Source organism: Barbus barbus (assembly GCF_936440315.1).
Source record: "Barbus barbus genome assembly, chromosome: 24".
NCBI lineage: Eukaryota > Metazoa > Chordata > Actinopteri > Cypriniformes > Cyprinidae > Barbus > Barbus barbus.
Window position 1 is genome coordinate 5,649,252 of NC_136752.1, and position 27,545 is coordinate 5,676,796.

The window sequence follows — 27,545 nt, forward strand, 5'->3', positions numbered from 1 at the left end:
TGACCCTGGGTTAGTTTCTGTTGTTTAAACTTCATGACTTGTAAAACCGATAATGTATTTGTTTATTTCATATCATGGCAAACTGGCCTGTATCACCACACTAGAATCACTGTAATATTTTAGGGTTTCCCCAGCTTCAAAATTCCAATGTAATCCCTGTTTTTGATATAAATGTTTTATTAGCCTTTTTGTGGAATTCCCATTAGTTCAAATGTGTTTCACAGAAACACACAGTGCAAAAATACAAGAAACAACAACATCGGCAAGACATCAGACAGATAGGGCAATTAACATTTAAAGACAAAGACATCGGCACATAGACAGATGATAACAGCACACATGGTCAGCCTGTTAGCAAACTTATGGATGGAGAAGCACAAAAGATGGAGCCAGTAACACCCATGCAAGAGTCATGATGGAGATCTCCCATTGGGGATCAGTTATTTTGCAATCAACGCATGCGTCAAATGCGACTGATCAGAAGCAACAAATAGAAAAACAGATATACTTTGTGGCAATAAAAGTCTTTTTATGCCATCTGCATTCAAACAGTCATGTCTATGCAGAAAGGCACAGAAATAAAGATGAGATCAGGGATGGAGGGGTGGGGGGAGTGGTCATTCTTTCACACACAACTTTCTTGAGACAGAATGGGGTTGCCTGCACAAGGCAAAAATAATAAATAAAACATATGATGGCAAGAAAAGATTTTGTTGCCTTTTATTTCCTGTTGTATAGAATGTGGGGATGTTTAATTTTAGCCTAATGGCACAAAACATAAAAATGAGGAAGAGAATTATTACGTTTTTTTTTTCCAACCACCAAAATTCCATGCGGCACAAGATGAGGCAAAACAAGAGGATCAACTTTAATCCTGGAAAATGGAAGGATGAGGACATCAAAGAAAAAGCCCCCCAAGAGGGTAAAAAAAGAGAAAATTCTTGGAAATACAGCAAATAAACCCAAATCACATGAATGGAATGTCAAAGAGTGGATACAGTAGGAAGATGTTTTTCCACATGAAAAGGTTCAACCAAAACAGAACAGAACAGAAAATATCATGCACACTGTCCAAGAAATCTGAACTGAAGGTCAGACTGATGATGTGAATTTCTGTGTCAACATGAAATCATATGAGTGTGGTGGTTTGCAGCTAAGTGTACTCATTTTGAATGTCAGATGAGAAGAAATGAAAGGTAACACTGGAAATGTCCCTTAGAATACTTCCTGTTGCCATTGAATTTGAGAGGACTTGGGGATGGTATTAGATTTAACACAGTTAGGGAGAATTTATCCAAAGCACAACTGTCTGCCATCAGGCTTCAAAACTAGTACAGAGTAAATCTCTGGATAATGAGCAGAGTGACCTTGTAAGTTTGAGAAAAATATGCGGTAAAATTAACAAACAAATAAATAGGGGCCATCTGTAAAGTCAAAGGTAATGACAGACCATATGGATACTAGCTTGCAAGGTAAACGGGTATGACATGCTTTAAAAACAATAAAAACAAAACATTGTTTTTGCTGGAAGTCATTTTTACAACTGAAAATATAAACAATCAAAGCATGATGCCAGCAAACATGGTTTTAATTGGTGTATTTAGGAGTGGAAGGTTAAAAAACCTGGTCAACGCAGGACATATGTTTTGTATAACACAGGGTGTGGTTTGAGGTAAATTCAAGGGCCTTAATTAGTGTTCTGATGACATTTAGAAGCAATTAAAGGCCCTTTGGTTAAGAGGTACCAGTACAGGGCAGCAGGCAGACCATCAAACTTTCATGAACCAAACAAGCCTTGCATCCATAATGGCCTTGTAAGCACTAAAATCAACAGCAGGGTACTGCAATGGCTGACTGCAGGAGTCTGACAATTACAGCGAATCCCAAGTTCTCTGAAAATTATGTTTTATCTTAGCCATACCAATTAATACGTCATAGTTATACTGCACAAAAATGTTTGTTTAACCTTGAGGAAACAGAGGCTATGTGTGGAGAAAGGTGAGCACAGAAATTCGAAGATATCTGTTCTCTATTAGATGTTTTAACGTAAGGCAAGCCTTCAATGTGAGGAAACAAAGGAACAAACAGGAAGGAGGAGTTGTTTCTGTTGCAGTTAGTCCGCTACACATCAGAAATCTCTATGCTCAAAGCATTATTATTATTTGATTTGTAAACAACTCAAAATGTATCATCTGTCAAAGACGCACAGACACACGCGCACTGCAAGAAATCCATTGTGTACAGGATTGATACATTTTGAAGCATCAGAGTGAACTACATGGAGTTTAATACTAATTTTGTACTTTTGTCATAAAGTTTGGCTCTCTGTTGATCGCTGAGAGGACAAAATTAGTATAAACACACAACCATGTTAGTGACGTTCGGCCCCATAATCAAGTGTAACTCTGAAACAGCCCAATGCTTCCTGGCTCACAATATCATTCGCACGTAAACTGATTCAGAGAAATCAGCCCACAGACTTAAATCGAACTGAATTTGGACACATAAATCACGTCTTAAAATGTATCAATGTCACTGCACAATAGACAACAAAATATCAAAGCAAGTGACATTTATTTAAAGATTAATAGATATACTGTTCAAAATTAAGAAAATCTTTTTCTTTCATCTGCTGTACTAATGTAATTTCTTTTAAATCTCATAACTTTGAAGCAAATATCTATATATTTTCATATATGCAATATAGCCCTAGTTTAAATGTAATTAATTGACAGACGCTTTCTGTAAGTCAGATCTTAGTGGCACAGTTAATGTATTTGATTCAAGTGACTTTTACCTAAAAGTTATTACAAAAAAAGTCAATCCTCGGAAGTCCTGAGAAAACATTTAGTAATATTTGTTTGCAGACGCCATTTGGTTTGATATTTTATATTCTAACCCAGTAACATACAGACATTTATTGTGGCTTAAGTGTCCAAATACTATTGTACATCAGTGATATACAACTTTATATCACTATAGACATATGCTTTTACTGTTATAGTTTTTGAGCTTGAAAAATTGCTTTTAGTGACACTTTTGAAGTTACACTGGGTTGTCATGGGGGTGATGCTTTGAGAGGGAGAGCTCAAATAGAAGAGATTGAAAGACCAAGTTTAAGCAAGCACAACCGTAACACATCCATCCCACCTGTGTGTCCCCCGTCACACTCCTCCAGATCCTCGTCATCGCTGGAACATTCTGCAGAGGACACAATGTCATCTGTTGTCTGCTGGTTCACCCAGAGGCGTGTGGAGACAAAACAAAAAGAACAAAGGTTTAAGTGAAGCCAAATCTACCAATACAAAGAGGATCATGGGTAAAAACAATGAAAACACATCATTGCAGCAAGCATTATATTTTACTTCTCTCCCTTATTTCTCAAGGGCAGCAGACCAGGGACTGAAATGTCAGGGTTGTTTTTCTATTTGGGTTTATTTATGGTGGCTGACTCTTCATACATCTCCTATCATCTCCAGCTTCTCATGGGCCGTCACAGATCATCACCGTCTATGGACGCTCGCCTTCTGCTCACTCATCAGCACCTTCCTCTATCCCACAATTCTGATTTATGAACACACTTGTTCCCACCTTCTCGTTCTCTCCCAGCCTGGACACTTTGGCAGTGTTGTATTTCACCCCACATGCACGCACAGCCTGTTAATCAGTGTGGATCGGTGCCTCGATAAAATAAGCCCCATCACAAAGCAAGGGTTATGAAATCATAGCACTGATTGAGTTTGCAGTGCTCGGTGAGAGGACAGGCTCTAACTATTATTAAGTTTGACAGGTTAATGAAACAGAATTCTGCTGGAGCCTGGAAAAGCGCCTATGTACTAGGATAGAGAGGATGCTGTCGGGAAAAGTACATTTGTACTAATCGGCTCATATTTTGAGTGACAGACACTCGCTACCAAAATACTGAATATGTCTTGGGATGCTGGTATGCTAGTGTTCCTATCTTAACGTGATCTATCCAAGTCTGAATACATTACCACCAATCAATCATATTTTAGGGTAAGAACTAAGTAAATATTTCTGAACTTGTGTTCTAATCACAGTGCTGGCACCATGCACGGTTGATTTGAGAGTTTAGAAGACTAGAAAAACTTTTGGTGTAGGAGTCAGAATTTAGGGTTGGAGGTTGGGAGAGATTATGTGTAAGGCTGAGGGTTAGAATTGGGGTTGAAGTTTAAAAGGTAAACTTTTAGCATTTCTCAGCTATCGCTAACCTAACCTTTAATTAGGGCTAGATTTTAAGGTAGGAATTTAAGGTGGCATCATTTGCATCAAAAATGACAGATTTCTATGAAGGTAGCAAAACGTATTGTTAAACTAACAGCTATGATGTGAAAAGCTGAATCTCTCAATTTGCATACAGGGAAAATAACCAAAACCCCTCTGTTTTGAACTCATTTCGTGACATTCCTGAAGCAAAACTCACGAGAGAGCAGAGCTGGGGCTGCGGCTTATCTGCTGAATGTAATAAGCAACATTTTTTAATCAAGTTCAATATGAATTTTATGCATTGGCCTACATGCATCGGTATACTTGCTATAGCTTATTGCACTCATATTCTTGGTAAGTTACTCCCATACCTGCATCAGTTTTTATCCTGTTTCATTTTCACTTATGCCTTAATAGCTTTATATTGGCCGTAATGGTCATTAAATAAAGTGGTTCAACATATTACAGCCATACTCACTGCAATATATAATAAGATAGACATATGAAAGATGTTACATTATTTGTCTGCCAGACAATACTTGAATACCAAGATGAATGTATTGGCTTAATTTACACATTTGTAAGTATTAATCTGCAACTTTGAATTCAAAACACGGGTGTTTTGATTATTGTCCCTGAATGCAAATCAAGAGATTCTGTGTAAATTTCAACTTACAAGTACAAATATTAATATGATAATTTCTCACATTCAACACAAGACAGTCTCGAGTCTTGCTGCTTTAATACCTTCATAGATTTCTGTCTAATGTTAGGTTTTGGGTTTGAGCAGTGATTGTTTGTACAGTAAATGCTTTGTGCAAAAAAGTATCTTAATCAACAGATTCTCAAAATCTGCTCAATTCAGCAATTTTTTTGCAGGTTAGCAGAATGGTTAAAGTTAGACCAGCTAGGACCAGCCCGGAAATCCATTCTCAATGTAATTGTTATAGTGTTGTTATAATGGTGCTATATAACAGGATACTGATCCGGCCAAGAGACAGTTAATTCAGATATGATCCTGTCACATTACCAGCAGATTCAGCATTGACAAACTTCCTAAAGATCAGAGGGTCCTCACTTCCCGTAGTTCCTTACTGCTGTTCACTACAGTTTCCCAGAGTGTGAAATCACAGCAGAGATTTGACAGATGTGTTCGTGCATGACCAGTCGCAGAAGTGGTGTCAGAGGACAGGACCAGACCATAACAGCTCAGAAATTACTTTCTGCCTGCTCAGAGCACCATAGAGACGACACTAATGTCCCATCTACTCTTTGTGACCACAGCTAAAATATAAGGCCAATACAAATGCAATTCCAGACTGCCTAGAGTGAACTACTCAGCTTCGGAATAACAAAGTGTATTCTGTTTAAGTAAAGGCTAGACTTAATAACACATCTTGTGTAAATGTACAAGTCTAAAATCTATCAGAACAAACTTCAGATTATGGCTGTCTTTAAAAAACTTGTGCTGCTTTGCTGTCTACTCCGTGTAAGAGCACTATCATAGCCAGGGCTCGAATTGAGGCGGGATGGAAAAAAATGACAAAAAGCATCCCGTTTGTAGAACCACCATCCCCTTTGGATTATCCATTTTGTGTATTAAGTAAAACGTATCATGCACATGAAATCTTAAAATTCTCTACTTATGATCTACGAACTAAATAATGAAGATTGGTCAACCAGAACTAGTCACAGGACAACCCCAAAATGCATGTAAAGGGAACTGCTTCGTGGACATAAAGCAAACTGAATTCAGAGTAGCCCACCTCCATGGGAACATCTGCAGTACTCTCATACATGATAAAGTTATTTCAAAAAGGAAATGAAATGGGAAGGTATCGGGAATAAGACAGAATTTACAGCATGCTTGACAATGATGAGCCTGTTTTCACTGTGACATCAAATCTAGTGTCCCTAGCGGGCGTACTTTACAAAAAAAAAAAAAAACGATTTCACAGCTGGCTAAATCCAATTTTGTCACAGAATCTCCATGCCATACAAAAACTTATTTTGGGAGCAAAATATTCCTCATTTTGTGAGGAAATCATTCTCCATTCTTCATTTCCCCATTCTCTCACAGTACACACTAGATGCGACTAGATGCGAGGAGGTCTAGATTGTTCTAGAATGCTAATATGATGGAGATTGTGCAATGCCATGGCTATGAGGTCATGTCATATTTAATAACTGTAATGGCCTGTAATAGGAGCACCCTGGTGAGTTTAGTGTCATCAATGCAACGCATCAAATATATTCAGCTATTTCTTTAACGCCAGTGTCTACTAGAAGCCAAAGCCCTGAGCCCTGAGAAGATGAGTGGGTGGAGGATATAGCACTGTGAATATCCAGACACCCTTGCGCCTCATTTTCTTGACTCATTTAGACTGCAGAATGTCTGTTTCACATGTTCTACAATGCAAACACTTCCAGAAACAAATATCCACTCTCACTCTTCTGCTCTGTCATTCCCAACAAGATAGCCATCTCAGTGCCGGAAGCACTTGTTTCGATCGGGTCACTTTTGATCTGCATTATCATGTCAGACCTTGGCTTTGACAGACGGACACGAGAAAAGCTTGTATTACACAGAATCGATGCCGTCAGGCCGTATCCCTGTCAAAGGCCTGCCACAAGACTTTTTGCTCAAGCCTGTCTTCTGGGACGGTCGGAGGAAAAAGCGAGATCAGAATGATATGCATTGTTGTCTGGCTAATGTCACCTTCACTGAGTGTCCTACAGGAGTTTGAATATGCAACACTGTATTGTAGACGTGACAAAGCATTGTATTGTATCTTTTAAGAGCCTGGCCAATGTTCCCTGTTTCCAACGAAACAGTGTGTATTGAGAACAGCAAATAAATGAAAATAAATCAGTGACATTGCAGAATTCATTCTTCATTCCTCAAGCCTAAACATTGTTTTGCCTGGATACGATCTAATATTGATATTTGTGGAGTATGGTCACGATGCATTTGTCTTCTAAAGTCAACATTATTTTCTGCTTTCTGGATAGAAGAGCCATAGCAAAATAATATGCTATTTCCTTTTAGGTGAAAAGGTTAATGAAATTCCAGCACCAAAACAAACACAGATACAATCTGCTTTATCAAGATTTTTTATTCAGAAAAAAAAGATGTTAGATATTATGATTAGTTCTCAGAAAATATATATTGAAGTAAGCTTATATTGTTACCCCTTAGGCAAAAAGCTTTTTTCTTCCTATTTTACAAACAAATTTATTTATTTTGCAGTGCAAAAGTAAAAAGAAAAAAAAAAGAAGATTTGGTTTTAGGGATGTGAAGTGTATTTGTGCACCTTCTTTCATACACAGTACATGCCTGCGACTCCCCTCAGCACACTCTAATTGTTCCAAGCCATAGCAGGCAGTTTCAAACAGGGCCATTTATCTTCCAGGGCAAAGGAAATGGTCTTTGGCCTTGATCTTTAATCACTCCCCTGCCGCAGTCTGCAAGGTCATCAGAGAAGTGGTGACAAACACTCGTACAGAACTGCCCTCGTCGCACTGAGACTCGCTGACTAAAATTAGAGAGCGACACGGGCCCAACAGGATGTTTCAATTACAGCCCGAGATCAGGACAGGAAAAAATGAAGCGTCCAGTTACTGAGTGTGGCTCCGTGTGTAATGGAGATGCAGAGGGAAAGGGAAATCTGGGCAGAGACACACAGGACAGAGGCAGAGAGGGGCAAAGGACACAGAGGATTGGAATCCACAAGGATTTAGAAAAGTCTGTTATCCAAGAAGAAGAGATTTCTCTGCTAATGCTGAACTCTAGGTAATTTGAGATGAGGCAAATTTCTGAAAAGATCAAAATGAAAGGATAAGCAAATTTTGGAACACTTTGAAGAAATCAACTGCTAAAATCATTGTTTACTATTTACTCATTGCCTCATGTCATTCCAAACCCATATTACTCAGTGTAAGATAAGAAAATGCAGAATGTCGGAGATGCTCTTTTCCAAACAATGAAAATGAACTCAATCAAACCATAAAAGTAGACAATACGACATATGCTTTTAAACTCATCATGGCACTACATTCGTGGAAAGCAATTAATTATCTCCTTATTTTTCAATCAAAATCTAATCGTACTTCATCAAGACAAACACTCAAATCACAACCTGGAAAGCTGGACATGAATGTAAATGCTATTTTAGTTCTTCTAAAAAAAGCGGCTATTTCATTAGCTTATTTTAGCTAACATCTATGAGCTTCCGAACCATTGTCCAGATAGCAGCCACATTCAGACAATAAATCATTCTTGAGATGTTTCATTACAGCATCAGAAAGAGATGGCAGTTTGTTTACCCTGTGGTTATATACTCACTGTCATCCTTTCGCTGGCTAGAGAGACTAAATGTGAGTGGTGCTGATTTGAATACTGATCTTGCAGGGACTTTCAGTGAGCACAATGTGGGATTCAGCACTCAATGGCTGCCATTCACATCTACTCCAGCCAAGACCTATACTGAAACTGAGGGATATTGTCAACAATGATAATTCCATTCATCATAAAAGCATGTATGACCATGTATGTTGAGCATATAATAAAATCATGGTTCCTAGAACTGAATAATAATAGGCTAAATCTAAAATGTCCATCCTTTCATAGCTCTGATAATGCGTTTCACTCTATTGAATTGATCAATTTTGATTTGACCAATTCATATGAATCTATTTTTGTTGTTAATTACATAAATAATAATTATAGTTATTATTTATAACTAATACTATGCAGCAATTACTTCCTATCTTCAAATCAAATTGGCTGTGACATTCCAAGAGTGCTGATATACAATCCTGCATGCACAGGTACTTTTCACAGTTTTTATCAGTCGACTTGTCTGCCTTTGCATATTTCAGGCAGAATGTCATTCTGAAAATCTTTGAATCATTTACTCAATTACTTCAAATAAAAACCGATTCATTCAGCCGCGTTTTTTGTTTGGAACAGTTTTGTTGACTGAGCAAAAGTTGACAAATAACTGGCAATACTGTGTCTAAAATGTAAACTGCAGTGGTACTACAGATCTAATTTAATCACTTTTGCGGGCAATATAATACATTGTGGGGACTGAGTAGTCAGATTTATTTGCAGTTTTTAGTTCATAAACTAGGTAAAAGGGTACCTTGACAGTTGAACTACTTAATCATGAATTAATCGTGAATAATTTGACAACTACAGTATCAAAGTTACTTTACCAATACTTTTTACACAAGCTGTTGAACGGGACTTTGTGTTACATGCTTACATTAATGCTGCTATTTGTTTTTGTAACACCTTTAGCTTCTTAATGTCAGGGGAGCTGAGATAGATTGAGGCAATTGTTTACACTCATGCAGAGCAGAGGATTGTGTTCGCACACATCCCCTGCCTGCTTTTTTCTAATGAGCCCTTCAACCTGGAAGTCCCCCATGTCCTGCCACCTTCACGTAATTGGGACCACCAAGCTGTCCCAAGGCACCCAGCATCAATCTCTCTGTGTGCAGCATGAGAAAAAGAGTGGGAAGTGAAATTACCACACGGATCGCAAACAAGTACCTTGTTGCTGCTGACCTTTACATGATTCTAATGTACACGTGCTCTGTACTCATTTGCAGCCAACCACTGCGGAGCCATAAGGCAATGAAGTTCAGGCTGAAGTGACAACATATACGTATTGTCGTGTGTGTGAGTTGCTATGAATCAGCTACACCCTGAGATCATAAAATGGCACATGGATTGCAGAGGAATGAGAATGCGCTGAAGTGAAAGCTGTTTGTGAAACTTCAAATGAATAAGACATAGCGCAGTGGGGGGTTTCATCATGCAGGAAAATGTATGTGTCCTTAAACCGATCTACCTGTGCAAAGTACCAACCATAATCTTTACGGCTTACAACTCAATATTCTTTGGCTATGTACATACTGCAGCACTTCAAAAACAGATAGTGACAACCACATTTACATTAAATGTAGTGTCTAGTGAGGTAAGGTTAAGGGATCTAGAATATGGTCATGCAGAATAAGGCATAAGTACTAATAAACAGCCAGTTTGCTAGTAATATGCATGCTAACAAGCAAATAGTTCTTAGTGAATAGTATTCTCGGTAACACTTTAATTTAAGGTGTCATAATAAAAAGTAATTACGTAGTTAAGTACTTAGTAGTAGCCATTGTACTTATTTGTGAAACAAAATGTACTTACAATGTAACTAAGTTATGGAACAGCCTGTAATTACAGTTTGTAATTATGTAGATGTAATAGGCAGCTATACTGTTACACATATGTAACAGGCCAAGTTTGTTACACAGCTACTTGTACCCTTAAGTACAATCTTGATACACTTTATTTTAAGTACCTTATGCTTGTGTAATATTCTGTCATTTTAATGTAATTAGAAATGTATTACATGAATTTAAGATGTGTACTGTTGGGTAGTGCCACTAAATGACACTGGAAAATTACAATCTGCTATAGAGTGTGCAAGCGTGTTGTCTTTCCATTTTAACATTACTTTTCTCACCTCTTTTTTACTTTCACCTCATCACATTCAACACAAATGGCCTTTTTCTCTCCTCCCCCAAACTTAAACAACAAACAATGAAGCCGTGTCCTGTCAGCAACATTAACTACAGTAATTGAGTGCGTTGGAACCCATAGTCTTTCTTTCTGTTCAGTGGAAATGAGAATTCCCCACTGATACTCTCCTTTAAGCGCAAGACTTGCACAATCAGATAATGACTACATCCTCAACAGGCATGTATTTGAAGCAGTGGTGATGGAGTAGGCATCTAGCGTAATGCTTGTGAGGCTTGCAGGTTTAGCCGTGACTCACACATCGTTAAAACAGCACATAGCTGAAATCACTGGAATTAGTCATTCAGTTTGGAGGCGGATGATGAGAGGTGACGTAAACAGCTAAACGAACTGAACGCTTAGAGCTGGAATCTGGCATAATGCTACACCAGATAAAGACCATCATCTGTTTCATAACTGTCAGCAGGTGTCCGACTGCAAAGATTAAGGGCGGCTATACACAGAATTGTGTTGTATCAGAGAATTCTGCAAAATCATTGATTTCAATGAGAATGCTGCACTACAAAGACAACAAAACACTAGGCTTGGCATTCTGATGTTTGCAACTTTTGCTTAACAAACTCAGATACAGACATCCATTGATGGATGATAAGCAGGTTTAGTTGTGCTTTTTTCAATCCAATTCACTGTATTATCTGTTTCCACACTCTCAAGATGCATCTTGCTCTGTCCTATCCATAGATTGTTCCATCAGAGCTTCCTCTAGTCTATACAGTATGTGCCCTTACACCTTGACAAGGGGTCTACAATACAATTCCAGGAGAAAACCCACAGCTAACTGAGGGAATGTGCCCTTTACCTTCAGACAAATTTGTCCCTGAGACACCCAAGTTAAGAAAAATGCTTACAGCCTAACTACATCTAGAAAAACAGAATATGCTGCAAAACTGCTTGCAGCTATTAGTATTGATGCTCCTATTATTGCTCCTTTAAGGGCACTGATTGCACCCTCTGTGAAGAAAAAACAAACAAACAAACAAACAAAAAACAGCTACCACCACTAAACAACATGTGATTGTGTGTGTATCTGTTAACATGCTCAGTGTGGTTTTCAGTCATGTCAGCATTTCTACAATGCCTCTTGCTTCTGTTGTTCCCTAGTGTGTAGAAGCATCATTGAGCAGACAGAGGCCCGGGGCACAGTGAACAGCCCTTGCTGGAGATGAATGGATATGCACACTCTCACCAGAGTCGTCCTCTTCTACCAGAGATCAAGTGTGAGGCAAGACCTCTCCCAGGTGTCCCATCATTAATTAAGCGTGAGATTGCTCTACTGTCCCTGCCTGGATCAGCTCACTCTGTCTATGGATAAAATATGATCGCACACCTCTTACTTCTCGGACCCTGGGGTGGCCTGCAAGGGTGGGGAGTCAGAGGACTATACCAAATAGCACCTTACAAGTGTAGCCACTAGACCCCAAACCACTCAGAACAGCCCAACATCGGTCACAGTCTGGGACCCTCAGGGGGTGGAAAACCTGTCAGCTTCTAAAGGTACTTCTCTTGCTGTCTATGCTGACATGCAACAAGGGAGCACTAAAAGTGAGACCTATGGAAAATTAATTTGTGGGCACAGCATGAATCAAACTGCCTGAAGGCCTGGAAATTGATCTGGGAGAGCTTGTCTTAGAAAAAATACACTTACAACAAACCCAAAATGGAGATCTTGTTGGAGTGGGAACATTCCTGTAGAAGTATTTTGACTATATTTATTAAAGATTTTGCAGCTAAAAACTGAATCTCTAATTTTGCTAATAAAAAGAGCCTTCATGTCTTACAAAAATTACAAATCAAAGCAGAAAAATACAGAGTACGTAAAATGAGTGATTTGTTTCATTGAAACGATTTTAGAACGCATTACAGATTAATTAGATTTCATGAGTACGCTATAGCACTTTCATTGACCATAATATTGCAAAGCATACATTGTCCTAACCCTAACTCAAGGGGAAACGACTGGTAAAATCAAAGGGAAATGATCAGAATGGTACAGTCCCCAGCCTTCAACCTAAGCCTAGTCCTAAACATCAACTCTAATCCTACATCACTTAAATCTGATATTAGTCCAGGACCAACAAAGATGTTAATCCAGGAGTATACCATACTCAGCAAAAGCACAGATCAAAAGTTAAAATGTTAAGACATGGATGATGTGAGTTCATGTCCAGCTCCTGTCTTACTGGAAATGTAGATGGCCAAAAGGCCAAGAAGGACAAAGAGCCTTCATGTCCTGAAATTGTCTGCATGTGAGTTTGAGGGCTCTTATCAATAGTTGGGTTGTCAACACACTGATGAAGTCACGCTGCAGTCAGCAGTGACATGAGAGGTTATTATTATACTGGTTGATCTGTTTAAATGTGAGGAGAGAATAAGTCTTCTTGGCCTGTCGGTGAGCGGTGCCCTAGGGAGAGTTATGGCTTTAATACGAACACTGCTGCTTCCATTTTTCCGCTAGCATCAATGAAATGGTCAGCATGATCAGACATTCATTGGCCTCATGACAGACTGTGTTAAAAAAGTGTGGCAGACTCCACAAAGCATCTAAACAGCACATACAGTACAGCACAGATAGAAATGCTTTGCTCACCCCCAGGGAAGATAGTTATCATATACGCACACTCACTGCTCAACACTTTATTATTTTCCTTCTTCTGTGAAACACAAAACAAAGCAAAAAAAAATCTTATAGTGCCAAAAAAGAAAAAAAAGAAAGTATATTCAATATTTTCTAAAACAAATGATAATGATAGCTTTGTGTGAGGAACAAACTAAAATAAGATGTTATGTACAGATAATCTTCCCCTTATTTGGAGCACACAAATGCTGACTTTTTGGCACACTAGTCACATAAGGTATGCTGTTTTTAATGGCATGCTTGGTGCATGACACATATGGGTACTTTTATGGTGTTTTTAGTCAATTTTGAAGGATGTCATTACAACTCACCATCCATTTTCCATGTGTCGAAGTGAAGCATTTACCTTCAGTGTACATTCTTATTTTGTGTTGCACGGAAGAAATTAAGTCATAAATGTTTGGATCAACATGAGATGATAATTTTTCTCACTTTCCCCCCAACTTTCTTAGAGGTTATTTTTTTTTTTTTTACATTTTACAGAACATGAACACAACTTTTGAATGCTGGACACTAAATGCTGGAACTAAACTTTTGAATGCTAATTCTCAGCATGTCTCATTGGAAAATTTTGATAGCTTTAATACTAAGAAGCCAGATGGCGAGGGTTTAGACAGGAGGTCTCTTAAGTTCTCGTGTCTTACATGAAAACATAAATGCACAATAAACACATCTTTACACTGCTGAGCATTTGACCACCCTCTCAATTTTATCTACATCCTTGATTTAAGGAATACTAAATGGAGAAAATAAATGGATCTTACCTGAATGGTGGGTGGTGAGCGCTGCTTGCGTGTAGTGGTGGTTGACAGGGTGGTGGTGGTCTCAATGAAGGTGGTGGACATCTCTGGGGGCATGGAGGTGGTGGTCCGTGAGGGACTTCTGCTGGTGGGCACATCCCCCACCAGTCTCACACTGCCATTTATCTTGATGTTAGCATGACCTTCAGCTGCCATGTTGAGAACCTTCAGGCCATTGTAATAAAGGCCAGAGAGCTGGCCTTGATATGGTCGCTTGCGGTCATTACCGCCTATTGAGATGGTGGCTTGGGTGTTAAAAATGGTCAGCTGACGACCTGAGGGGAAAACCAGTGAAGGAAGACACAATCAAATGGTTTATATCAATTAGTGTATTATTTATTTATTTTTTATTTAGCTAATTGATTAATGTTATCATTAATGGGCTATCTTTTAATATCCAGTCATAGTATTAAAAATATAATTAGCTTTTTTTCTTTTTCTTTGCAGTGTTCACTGTGAGGTTCACTATGCAAATGTTTTGGGGCAAATTCCAAATGGCTTTTCATATGGTTAGAAATAGAAATGCAGGCCGATTAAGACTATTACACATTTACAATTCTATATTACAGTGGGCAAGGAAGAAAGCTCATCTCATACATTTCAAAGGAATATCATGTTGATTCATGCATGTAGAACCACTAATGGGATTTCAATGTGGTTTTAGACAGTGTTAAAGGGACTTTATAATCATCTTATGTAGTTTAGGCAATGACCTTTAAACGCATTTAATAATCCAAAGGACTTTAATGGTAAATTTGATAAATGGTCATCCCGCCTTTTCATCCTGTTTTTGAATGAAGCTGAAGAGGTGTCGATCGATTTCATCACAGGCTTTAAACACAAAAGTGCATTAGTCAGCAAAGTAGCATTTCACTTCAGCACCAATTTGTTGTCTTTGGAAACGTGCTGTATTAAGGGTTGGGTTTTTGGATTATTCGACCACTAACATTACCACTATGGAAGATCATCCCAAAGAAAAGTTAAAAACAAACATCCTGACTTTTGTTGAGTTTTGGTTTAGATTTAAAGTTGGAGTCCAGAAGCTATGTACTTATGTAGTGTTATTCTTAGTTACCAGTCCCTTTAACTGGTCAATGATCTGATGGAAATAACAAAAGAGGATCACAATCCACATACAAAATAATACTCAACGGAAATATTACGTAATGGGAAGGGAAGTAAATTATGAACATTTTAGGTTAATTAGTGGCAAAAGGCTAATAAAAAAAATCATCAGACCTGGTTGGACAAAAATATAACGAAACGACATGACAAGGAGCATATGAACGCAAATTAAAATCAACGAAAAAAACACTGAGGTCTTGTGAGGGTTACCTTTCTCATGTAGCCAATCTTCGACCGGCCGGGTATATTTGAACGGGATTTTCTTATTAGCCATTTGATAACGCTCATTGTCGCTGTTGCCTTTAAAGTTTGAAAGACATCTTAGCACATTGCACATTTATACACTGTTTAAGAAGGTTTAGCCGTGTTTAAAATGATTTAGGTCTTGTTATCATAGGCAGTTTAGTTCATTGTAAGGTTGAAAGATTATAAGGCATTTTTTATTAAACTAAATAAAAAACTAAATAAACAGTTTAACACATATAATTATTGCAACAAGAATCACACACCACATTCAGACAAGCAATACTTAAAGCGAGACATACAAACAATTTATTTCAAACTGCATTCCACTGAAAGTCTGTAACAGGTCATCTTCCGCTCAGCAATCAAATGAGGTGTAACTGTTTTCCCACTGGACATCACATGCTTTTACATTTCAAGGTGCCATGGAACTCTTTACAAACTATTAAGGTAAGGAAAAGAGAGAAAGGGAGTGAATGAGAAAGAGAGAGAGAAATAAAAAGAGATCATGTGTAGAAGCTCTAAACCTGCTGGGAAATAAGGTTTGTGATGACACAGATTTGAGGAAGACACTGCATACAGATGAGATCATTACAGCATGGTGTGAGGCCTGCTGCTGCGGGGTCCCTGGAAGCCCTCTGAGGCATTGGGGCGCTTGAATATTTTGCCATTATTTGGACTTCGTTACACTTCTTTCTCCGACTGGAGTGAGATATTAGGCCTGTAAGAGTGATCTAACATCTGCCATCTTGGGTGTATTTACTGCATATCATGTCCAGCTGAACTTAGCTAATGCTGTAACCAGTTCATCAAAGCGCATGCTAGATGAACGTTGGTAATAATGATTGAAATGGCATGGCATGTCTGTCTTCCAAACTAAAGGATATTAAACAGATTCTGCTTTTTGAAGTTTATCTTTTTCATACTTTGAACTAAAAGTATGACAATACAGTGAGCAAGTCTGTACTGTAGTGCACTTTCATAATGTTTTTATGGTGCTTTTTTTAAAAAAATTTCAAACTCAACAGCATCTGTACCCACTCACTTTCTTGCATGAAAAAGAGCAGCATGAATGCTCTTTATGCTGGGTAAGTAACATTCAGCATGAGGGTAAGTAGATGATTACAGAATGAAATTTTTGAGTTCCTATGCATTTCCATGTACGTCAAGTAGAACTTCAAAAAGAACTTAAAAAGAGCAAAGTTACCCTTACTCTTAGTTACTCTAGATCTCACTTAGCTAAATAAGTCACTGAGCGCTGAGTCACAGCGTACCTTCTCAGAACTAGAAAGAGAAAAAGGTGCATAGAATCGGAGTGCTTTTCAGAAACACAAAGGTTCTGCAGTGACAGGGATGTGAAATGGACAAGGCCGGTGGCGATTCAAGGCCCCGCTTTTCTTGTGCTTTCCTTTTTAAATAGGCAGGAAAGGGGCTTCAAAGTGTGCTGGTGACTGCTGGCTGAGCAGGGGGGATGTGGGCGAGGTAAAGGGGTGAGGGTGGGGGGTAATATGTAGCTTCCAGGGCTGCTGATGCCTTTGATCCTGACGGGCAGCGCATGCAAGCCTGGGGCTGGAGTGGCTTTCCTGGATGGAGGCCTGCATGCTGGAGAGATCCAGGAGAGCTTGAGGGTTTGGACAATCATTTTAGACATCAGACGCTTTGCCAGCGCTCTCGCTATCTCTCATGTTAATGTGAATATATTACGATGATCTCTGCAGAGCTATCTAACTTCCAAACAATGTTCAGTGGCTATAGAGAATGGGAACCTGATGTCACAGCACAATGCATTGTAAGAATTTAGGACATTTAGGGAGTTGAGACTGAATAGAAGTAATACTATTAAGTATATTATTTTATGTTAATATTATTCAGTGAGAATGGTTATGGTAATTGACACTGTAAGTATTAACCAATCCATCAAGATCTTACAACCCTCTACGGACACCTTGGCAATTGAATCGCCATTGGCTAGTAATTTTTTTAGTTTTTAGTCGCCAGACTGATAATACTAGGCCTATATGTATATATATATATATATATATATATGTGTGTGTGTGTGTGTGTGTGTGTGTGTGTGTATGTGTGTGTATGTACATGTAGGTATATATGTATATACTGTGTATATATACTGTATACAGCCTACTGTATATGTTTGTAAAATGTAACATCTTTTTAAATATCTGAAAGTACACTCTTAACATCAGTCAATGAAGCATTATAATGTGACATTATGATAATCAAGTATTATTTAATGATAGATTTAGCTTTTTAGAATTAAAACTTCGTAACCATGTATGAATGCATAGACATTTTAACTGAATTTAGGACTGGTGGTGGTGATTTTTTGGTCATTCAATGTTTCTGTACAAAAAAGGGAAAACAAAAAAAAACTAACAATAATACTGATAAGACGATGATAATAATAATACGAATTCTGCTAATAAGAACAGTATAAAACGCACTAAGGATTAAATAGAAGCTGGATTCATGAATATTAATCAGGTTGTGTGCGTTCACTCTAACTGATTCGCTGAAATCAAAACAGGGACAATAATAGGTGAGCACCAGCCAATGAGATTGCCGTTTGCGCATTAGTTCTGCCCACTACCGGAAAACGCGGCAGCTCTTAAAAGCTGACAAAATCCAAAGGGACACTGTTATTTTGACAGGAAAATACAGCAAAGATTATCCTTTACATGTAGCGCGTAAATTCTGCATGTATGTAAGACTCTCTCTTGTTCTCTCTGCTCTCACCAAAGCAACGGCGAGTCGTGCGCCGTTACACTAGAGTTCACGGTACGTCAAATACAGGTGCGCTGCGCATCCAGTCAGATGAACTGACAAATAGCACAGATTGCTTGACAGAGAGCGAAACTCTGAAGCGCTCAGTCAGTGCATTCGGAGAGTGAAAATATTTCTGTGCTAAACTACTACTTAGCCTCCAACTCACACACTGGCGAGTAGAATCTGAGAATTTATTAGCCATTGGCTAATATTAGACATCATTTAGTCGCTCAGAGGGAAGATTAGTCGCATATGCGAGTGATTTACTCGCATTGTAGAGGGTTGTCCTAGTTGAACAATATAACAAAATAATATAAAATGTTTATATTCACTACTGAACTCGGGTGCAAGTGAAACTGAAATTTGTTAAGGTATACAACTTAAAATGTGGCTTTATGACTACAGATTTATTATATAGTATACTACAAATACACTGATTTGCACTGAACTGCAAAATCGCTCACACAATAAATACGTCACAAATATTTGTGGCATCTTGTTGATACCCTTAAGAGCCGGCGCGCTTGTGAAGCTTCGTCAGCGTTGATTTCGAATGCCGTTGCCTAGCATCCATCTGGCGAATCTCCGCTCTCTTCCCAACAAAACGGACGAACTCCTTCTGCTCTCCCGGACAAACAAGGATTTTTATAACTCTGCTGCTCTGTGTTTCACGGAAACCTGTCTAAAGGTTTACATCTGCTAATTTCCAGCTGATCAGAGCAGATCGCAACGCGGAATCGTCGCGGGAGTTCTGCTCGTTCATTCTCGTGAGTGTTTACATTCCACCGCAAGCGCACGTCAGCACAGCTTTACAGAAACTCAATGATATGATCACAGAGAGTGAGCAACAACACCCGGACTCTTTTAATCATTCTCTGGGACTTTAATAAAGCAAATCTCTCCCACGAACTGCCAAAATACAGACAGCACATCACATGTCCCACCAGAGACAGTAATATACTGGATCACTGTTACACAGCGATAAAGGACGCATATCACTCGGTTCCACGAGCAGCTTTAGGACTCTCTGATCACTGTTTGGTTCCTACAGGCAGAAACTTAAGTCTGCAAAACCTGTATTAAGAACTGTTAAAAAATGGACTAATGAAACAGAGCGGGATTTACAAGCCTGTTTCTCTCTCACTGATTGGACTGTTTTTGAAAATGCTGCCACCGATCTAGATGAGCTCACAGAGACTGTAACTTCATATATCAGTTTCAGTGAGGATATGTGCATTCCTACCAGGACTCATCTAACTTACAACAACGACAAACCATGGTTCACTTCAAAACTCAGACAGCTCCGTCAGGCCAAAGAAGATGCTTATAGGAATGGGGACAGAGTCTTGTATACACAGGCCAAATACACACTGGAAAAGGAGATCAGAGTGGCAAAGAGGAATTATTCTGACACCCTAAGGAACAAATTCTCTTCCAGTGATCCTGCTTCAGTTTGGAAAGGTATGAAAGACATCACCAGTTACAAGTCACCATCCCCCAGCGCTCTGGAGAATCAACAACTGGCAGACAATTTGAATGTCTTTTACTGTAGGTTTGAAAAATCACCCCACACCCGCTCTGAACACCTCTCCACACAACCATTAACCACACAACATTAAGACTTCATCGCTGCTATACTGTTCGTGTCTGGAAGAAGACGCGCTGAGTAAAGGCTGCTGATCGATCTGATGAGTAAGTAATGTTTCTTTTCTGCATTAGTTAACATGTTATTGTGACATAAACTTGAACACATTACTAGTTGGGTTGTTCCCAAACTACAACATGATGAATGCTACGCATCTAAGAATGTTTAGACCATGTTTATTATTAATAATCTGTTCACAAATATATTTTAATAACGTGCTAAACGATAACAATTAGTTCTCAGATATAAAATATATTTTTTATAGTGCAAAGTTCATCTTTTTATAGTACAAAGCATATGTGCAGAATCATATCTTCTATACTATAAAATCATAATGATGTTCAGGATGGCTATATGACTACAAAATCATAGTTGGGTTTTCCCCAAACTATAATTCCTGACTAAAATGCTTGAAATTCAGTAAAACATTTTGAATATGATGGGCAATTCATTGTATTTAAATTTCTTACGGCACGATGTTGTTTTCATGCTCTATATAAAACAATAAAAGTAATATGAGAGTACATTGTAACATGTTGAATGCTACGAGTCTAAGTATGTTTACAACATGTTTATTATTAATAGCCTACTCTGTTCAAAAATAGATTTTAATAGCATGCTAAACAATAATAATTAGTTTCTCAAAATAAAATGTATTTTTTTACGATAATACAAAGCATGCATGAGTCTATGACTACAAAACCTATATAAATATATATATATATATATATATATATATATATATATGCTCCTGATATAAACACATGCTCACAAATGTTTTTTCTCTTTTTTTGGTTGTTTGTATTTTATTGAATCAGACACCTGCACCACAGATGATGAATCCTGCTGACTTTCAGTCTCTTCCAACTGTTTTCCTCTGAGAGCGCTGCACCAACATCAGAAGTTGAACGGTTTCTTCTTGAATCCATGGAAAGCAGCAGAAACACTTAAATAACACGTAAATATCAGGTATGATTTATTTGTTTCACTTGTTGAACAGAATCTGTTGCAGGAACGAGTCAAAGTCTCTTCACATCTCTGTAGTTAGATCAGTGTGCACAATAATGTGTCTTTGACCCTCATTATGTATGTTTTGATTATACTGTGTTGTAAATAAAAAACAAATAATTAAAAAAAAAATGTTTTCAGTCTCCTCACATTCTCTCTTACCTGCCTCAGTCACAGTCACACTGATGAGCCAGTAGCAGTCTTTAGGGGAGGGCCCTTTGTCTCTCAGGTGAAAATCACTTAATATTCAAGCCCATTACCACTGCCTCGCATATTGGCTTTCAATCACAAAACATGTCTTTAAACATTTAAATCAATGTATTGTTTTCTGTGAGCAAATAAACAAGATGATTTTCACATAATTTTGAAGCAAAAATTCTAGGCTACAAGAGGCAGTTCTCAAAAGTCTTGTGAACAATTGTTCTGTATGTGTTTTATGGTCTTATTTCAGTGACTTCAAAATTTTAGTTTTTCACTAACCACGCATAAACGTTGATTTCTCAAAAACACAATCATGTACATAAATCCTGCTAACATATTATTGTAGCCCAGTTTGTGCCGTTTACAGTGTTATTTGACTTTAGCCATTTATATTTTTATAAGCAACTGAAAAAAGCACAAATGTCAGGGCATGTCGAAAGTTCTCCAGGTCCCCAAAACACCCTCAGGGCCCAGAGGGTTAACACATCAGCAACCCCCCTCTCCCCCACACCTACAATTCAAATCAGTGAAGATGATGTGTGCCAGGTCTTCAGAAAGAACAAAAGAAGGAAAGCACCAGGCCCAGACGGTGTCACCAGCCTGCCTAAAAACCTGCTCTGATCAGCTGGCCCCCATCTTCACACAGATCACTGGAGCTGTGTGAAGTCCCCTCATGCTTCAAAAGCTCCACCATCATCCCCATCCCAAAGAAACTCAAAATTACTGGACTTAATGACTACAGTCCTGTGGCTCTAACATTTGAAATCATTTGAAAGACTGGTTTTGGCTTGTCTGAAGGACATCACCGGACCCTTACTGGACCCCCTGCAGTTTGCCTACAGAGCAAACAGGTCTGTGGATGATGCTGTCAATATGGGACTGCACTTCATCCTGCTGCATCTGGACAGACCAGGGACTTATGTGAGGATCCTGTTTGTGGACTTCAGCTCCGCTTTTAACACCATCATCACGAACACCCTTCAGAATAAACTAACTCAGCTCTCCGTCCCAACCTCTGTCAGTGGATCAACAGCTTCCTGACAGACAGGCAGCAGTTAGTAAAGCTTGGTAAATTCACATCCAGCACCCGCACCATCAGCACTGGAACTCCTCAGAGCTGTGTTCTCTTCCCACTGCTCTTCTCCCTCTACACCAACGACTGCACCTCTAAAGACCCCTCTGTCAAGCTCCTGAAGTTTGCGACGACACCACACTGATCGGCCTCATTCAGGACGGTGATGAGTCTGCTTACAGACAGGAGGTTAAGGAGCTGGCTGTATGGTGCAGTCTTAACAACCTGGAGCTTAACACGCTCAAAACTGTGGAGATGAACTGTGAACTACAGGAGAAACCCCCCTGCACTCCCTCCACTTACCATCATGAACAGCACTGTGACTGCAGTGGAGTCATTCAGATTCCTGGGCAGCACCATCTCTCAGGACCTGAAGTGGGACAATCACATTGACTCTATTGTGAAAAAGGCCCAGCAGAGGTTGTACTTCCTTCGCCAGTTGAGGAAGTTCAACCTGCCACAGGAGCTGCTAAAACAGTTCTACTCTGCCATCATTGAATCCATCCTCTGCACTTCAATAACTTTCTGGTTCAGCTCAGCTACCAAATCTGACCTCAGAAGACTACAGAGAGTAGTCCGGACTGCTGAGCGAATCATTGGTACAACCCTCCCCACTCTCCAAGAACTGTACTCATCCAGAGTAAGCAAAAGGGCTGGTAAAATCACTCTGGACCCCTCACATCCAGAACACTCCCTCTTTGAACTGTTACTGCCTGGTCGACGCTACAGAGCTCTGAGAACCAGAACGACCAGACACAGAAACAGTTTCTTTCCTCAGGCAATCCATCTTGTGAACACCTGACAATAAAAAACGGAACACACAACTCTATTATTTATTCACCACACTTGCTTACTTTTTTATTTATCAATTTTTTTTCATTTCAAATTTGTACAAATCAGACCTGTACACACATAACTGTCTATATTATATATTGTATTTTTGCTGTTTTGTACATTGACTATTTGGATATTTGTATTATTCTTTAGTGTCCTGTCCTGTTGCTGTCTCTCTGTTGCACTATGGAGCTTCTGTCACTAAAACAAATTCCTTGTATGTGTAAACATGGCCAATAAAGCTCATTCTGATTCAGATTCTTATTCTGATAATAATAATTTATGTATGTATTTATTTATTTGTTTGTTTGTTTGCATGAACCAAAACCTGTTTTTAGGACAGTAAAGTCTTTACTTAATGTAACATTACTTTTTTCTGAAAATTTATTTAGAGTTATCATGAAAAATATTGTCACAATATATATATATATATATATATATATATATATATATATATATATATATATATACATATATATTCTTCTGTTAATCTCCTCAGATGCACAATAGTCATAGATTGTGGACAAACTCTGCATAGTTTACTAGCCCAAATCTTTAACCACTGTGCCAGACTGCACCTATTTGAAAAATAAAACATAATAAGGTATATCTTATCCCAGTATGAGTGCTTAACTGCACAACACAATCCTAGAGTGTCATATTCCATCCATAAAGCTCAGAGCAACAGAAGAGCTCTAATCTGTGAGAAATGTCCAACAAGCCAATGGTGTCTGTTTTCTCCCATCCATCAGCACATTTGTGTAGGTTTCCCTCTAGAACAATATCTGAATCACTCCCTTTAGATGGCACTGCTTTAGTCAAAACAAATGCTGGCATGGTGTCACTATGTTCTGTTTCAGCGCCAGAGATTTGCGGTAGGGGGCCATCAGCAGATGCTGAAAGCATACGAAAGCATACAAAGAATGTGCGAATGAATTCTATTGTACTGGTGAGAAGTGAGAAGTTTCTGTTCCTCATTGGAAAGCAATCTAACCTTGGCTATAAGGCTCTCGCTGGACACATCGCAGAATAATGCATGTTTTGTTCAGCTGTTTGTAGGACGTATCTTTGTCTCCATTGACTGGCTCAAGTAAGTAAATCTGCATATGACTGCCTCTAAAACAGGACATCAATGAATAGTTTTACATTATCACACTATTGCCCTGCTGATATCACCTGTCTATACAATACCAGGCACAATCCTCACACAAACAGAGCAAGTAAACAGAATAAGTTAATAGAACCCATTGTAATTATTGTCTGGATACAGATGCCCATTCAATTTCAGACGTAGTCTATGAGTTTAAGTCTGCTGGACAAATGGAAGAGTTAAAGAACATTCACTTTGATCATTCAAGAAAGTAGAGTGTAACGTCATTGATTGCAGCATCACTTTTTAAATCTATTGCCAAAGAATTACTAATAACCTGCCCTGATGGAAAGAGTCCCAACTTCTCCAATGAGGAGTTTGACCTTGTTGCTACATTTAATTTATCGTTGTCATCTGTTTCTTCAGCGCAAACAGACACACAATGCCCAGACCCCATCAACTGAAGCCACACTTTCAACTTTGTAATTCCAGCTGAACATTATTATTGTCACACGAATGGAAAATGCAAGTCTCATTCAAATAAAAATAACTTTTCAGTGTGTATGAATGTCCTGTATAAAATAGAGCTCTCTTTTAAGTAAACTTTGTTGTCTTGATCTCATGTAGCAGTCTATGGCACCGCAAAATTTGTATAAGTCAAGTCCCATTTATCTTTATAATGTTTTATACAACAGAGATTGCTTCAAAGCAGCTTTAGTATTAAGCAGGAAAGCAACAGAATCAAAGAACCAATTTTCAAAAATTAGGCAAATCCACATTGTGCTGTAAAGCAGCTGTAGCAAGACAATAGTGTCATTATTTAGCTCCATTTAGTTCACTGTTGGTTCAGTTCAGTTTCAATAACTGTGTAAAGTTCATTCATTATGAAATAAGTGTAATTCAGCTATAAGCAGCTCTACTGAGAACAGTAGGATAAATGTTGATTTCATTCAGTTTAATAATAGTGTCTATGTTGCAAAATTAGTTAACAGTGAACAAATTAGTTGACACTGAAAACGTCTCAGGTTACGTATGTAACCATGGTTCCCTGAAGGGAACGAGACGCTGCGTCGAAACGCATATGGGAACGCCTTCAGCGTGACCAGGTTCTGAATATGATGTGTAATCAGTCAAACAAGGGCGAGGCGTCACGGGCGGGGTGACGTCACGACCAGGAAGCATATAAGCACGTGCGGCGGAGCCGGCTTCAGCTTCAAGTCATGAAGCAAGCGCTGGCAGGGATGCCGGAAGTGTGGCAACGCGACGCAGCGTCTCGTTCCCTTCAGGGAACCATGGTTACATACGTAACCTGAGACGTTCCCTTCCAGGAACTTCGAGCTGCGTCGAAACGCATATGGGAACGAGATACCAACGCCGCCAGACTGACAAGTCCCTGCCTGGTGTCAGGACGAAACGACAGAGGAGCTGGGAGTGGCTCGGATGTCGAGGTCATAGAACCTAACGAAAGTCAGGGGCGTGGACCACCCAGCTGCGTTGCAGATGTCCTGCATGGAACACCTGCCCAGAAGGCCTTGGAGGCCGCCACACCTCGGGTTGAGTGCGCTCTGACTCCCACCGGCGGGGGGAGCTCAGAGGCCTCGTATGCCAAAGCCATGGCACCCACAATCCACCTACTAAGAGGAGGGCTTCGTAGCAGGAAGACCCCTCTTAGGCGGACCATAGCACACGGGCAGCTGGTCCGCTTTCTCCACAGGGAGGACCTGTGGATGTATGCGTCTAGTGCTCGCACTGGACACATACGGTTGTGCTTCTCCTGGTCTGGCTCCCCGAAGGGAGGAGGACAGAAGGCCTGCAGTACGACCGGCTGTGGAACGACCGATGGGACCTTCGGAACATACCCCACGCGGGGGTAGAGGAATACTTTCGCCGAACCGGGCGCAAAGTGAATAGAGGCCGTAGTCAGGGCCTGAAGGTCACTCACCCTCCTCAGAGAGGTGATAGCCAATAAGAAAACGGTCTTGATAGTGAGGAGTCTCTCAGTTATCTCCTGAATGGGCTCGAAAGGTGCATTGCACAGAGCCTCCAGAACCACAGCCAGATCCCACGTAGGGACGAGATCGTACCGGAGGCCTCAGCCTGAGCGCACCGCGGAGGAAACGTGTAACCAGGGGGTGTCTACCCACTGACTGGCCACCGGTAAGGGCGTGGTATGACGAAATAGCTGCCACGTAGACCTTAACAGTGTAATGGGTTACCCCTGCGGAGAAACGGGCCTGCAGGAACTCCAGTACTGCACCAACGGGGCAGTTGACTGGGTCGAGCTGGCGGTCCCCGCACCAAGAAGTGAAGAGCCTCCACTTCAAGGCGTACAGTTTCCTCGTAGAGGGAGCTCTGGATTGGAGGATGGTCTCGACAACCTCGGTTGACAGACCGGAAGCTATGAGCTGTGCCCCCTCAGGGGTCACACCAACATCTTCCATCACTCCGGGCGAGGGTGCACCTCGGTGCCCCCGGCCTGTGAGAGGAGGTCCCTCCTGACGGGCACTTCCCACGGAGTGCCGTCGAGGAGAGATATCAGGTCCGAGAACCATACTCGGCCCGGCCAGAACGGTGCTACTAACAGTAGACTGACCTCGTCCCGGCGCACTCTCACCAGAACTCCAGGGAGCAGAGCGATCGGGGGGAAGGCGTACAGACGGAGCCTCGGCCACGTCTGTACCATAGCGTCCAGTCCCAGAGGAGCTGGAGGGGTCAGCGAGAACCAGAGAGGACATTGTGCTGACTCTTGAGTCGCAAAGAGGTCCACCTGGGCCTGGCCGAAATTACCCCAAATCTGCTTCACCACCTCGGGGTGAAGCCTCCATTCCCCGGGCCTCAGCCCCTGCCTCGACAGGATGTCTGCTCCCACATTGAGATGTCCAGGTATGTGCATAGCTCTCAGAGATAAGAGCTTGCCCTGGGACCACACAAGGATCTGGTGTGCCAGCTTGTACAAGGGGCGCGACCGCAGACCTCCTTGGTGGTTGATGTAAGAGACCACTGCCGTGCTGTCGGTGCGCACCATCACGTGGTGATCTCTCAGGTCTGGGAGGAAGTGCTTGAGTGCACGGAACACCGCTAACATCTCTAGCCGATTAATATGCCACGTCAGGTGGCAACCTCTCCACAGACCGCGGGCAGGGTGGCCACTCATGACCGCACCCCAACCGGTGAGGGAAGCGTCCGTCGCTAGCGAGACGCGGCGACAAGGAGCTCCCAACACCGGGCCCTGGGACAAGAACCAAGGATTCCTCCACATGTCGAAGGCACGGACACAACGGCC

The 27,545-nt window shown here is 40.2% G+C and overlaps 1 protein-coding gene across 1 annotated transcript in view; it reads right to left on the reverse strand.

The window, feature by feature from the left end:
* Positions 1 to 27,545, reverse strand: part of LOC306844174 (neurexin-3b-like) — a 329,450-nt gene that overhangs the window by 8,835 nt on the left and 293,070 nt on the right. Inside the window, exons 17-18 of the mRNA XM_079376125.1 lie at positions 14,225 to 14,535; positions 3,151 to 3,232 (exon numbers count right to left, since the gene is read on the reverse strand). Coding sequence (XP_079232251.1) covers positions 3,151 to 3,232; positions 14,225 to 14,535 — 393 coding nt within the window. The remainder of the gene's footprint in view (positions 1 to 3,150; positions 3,233 to 14,224; positions 14,536 to 27,545) is intronic.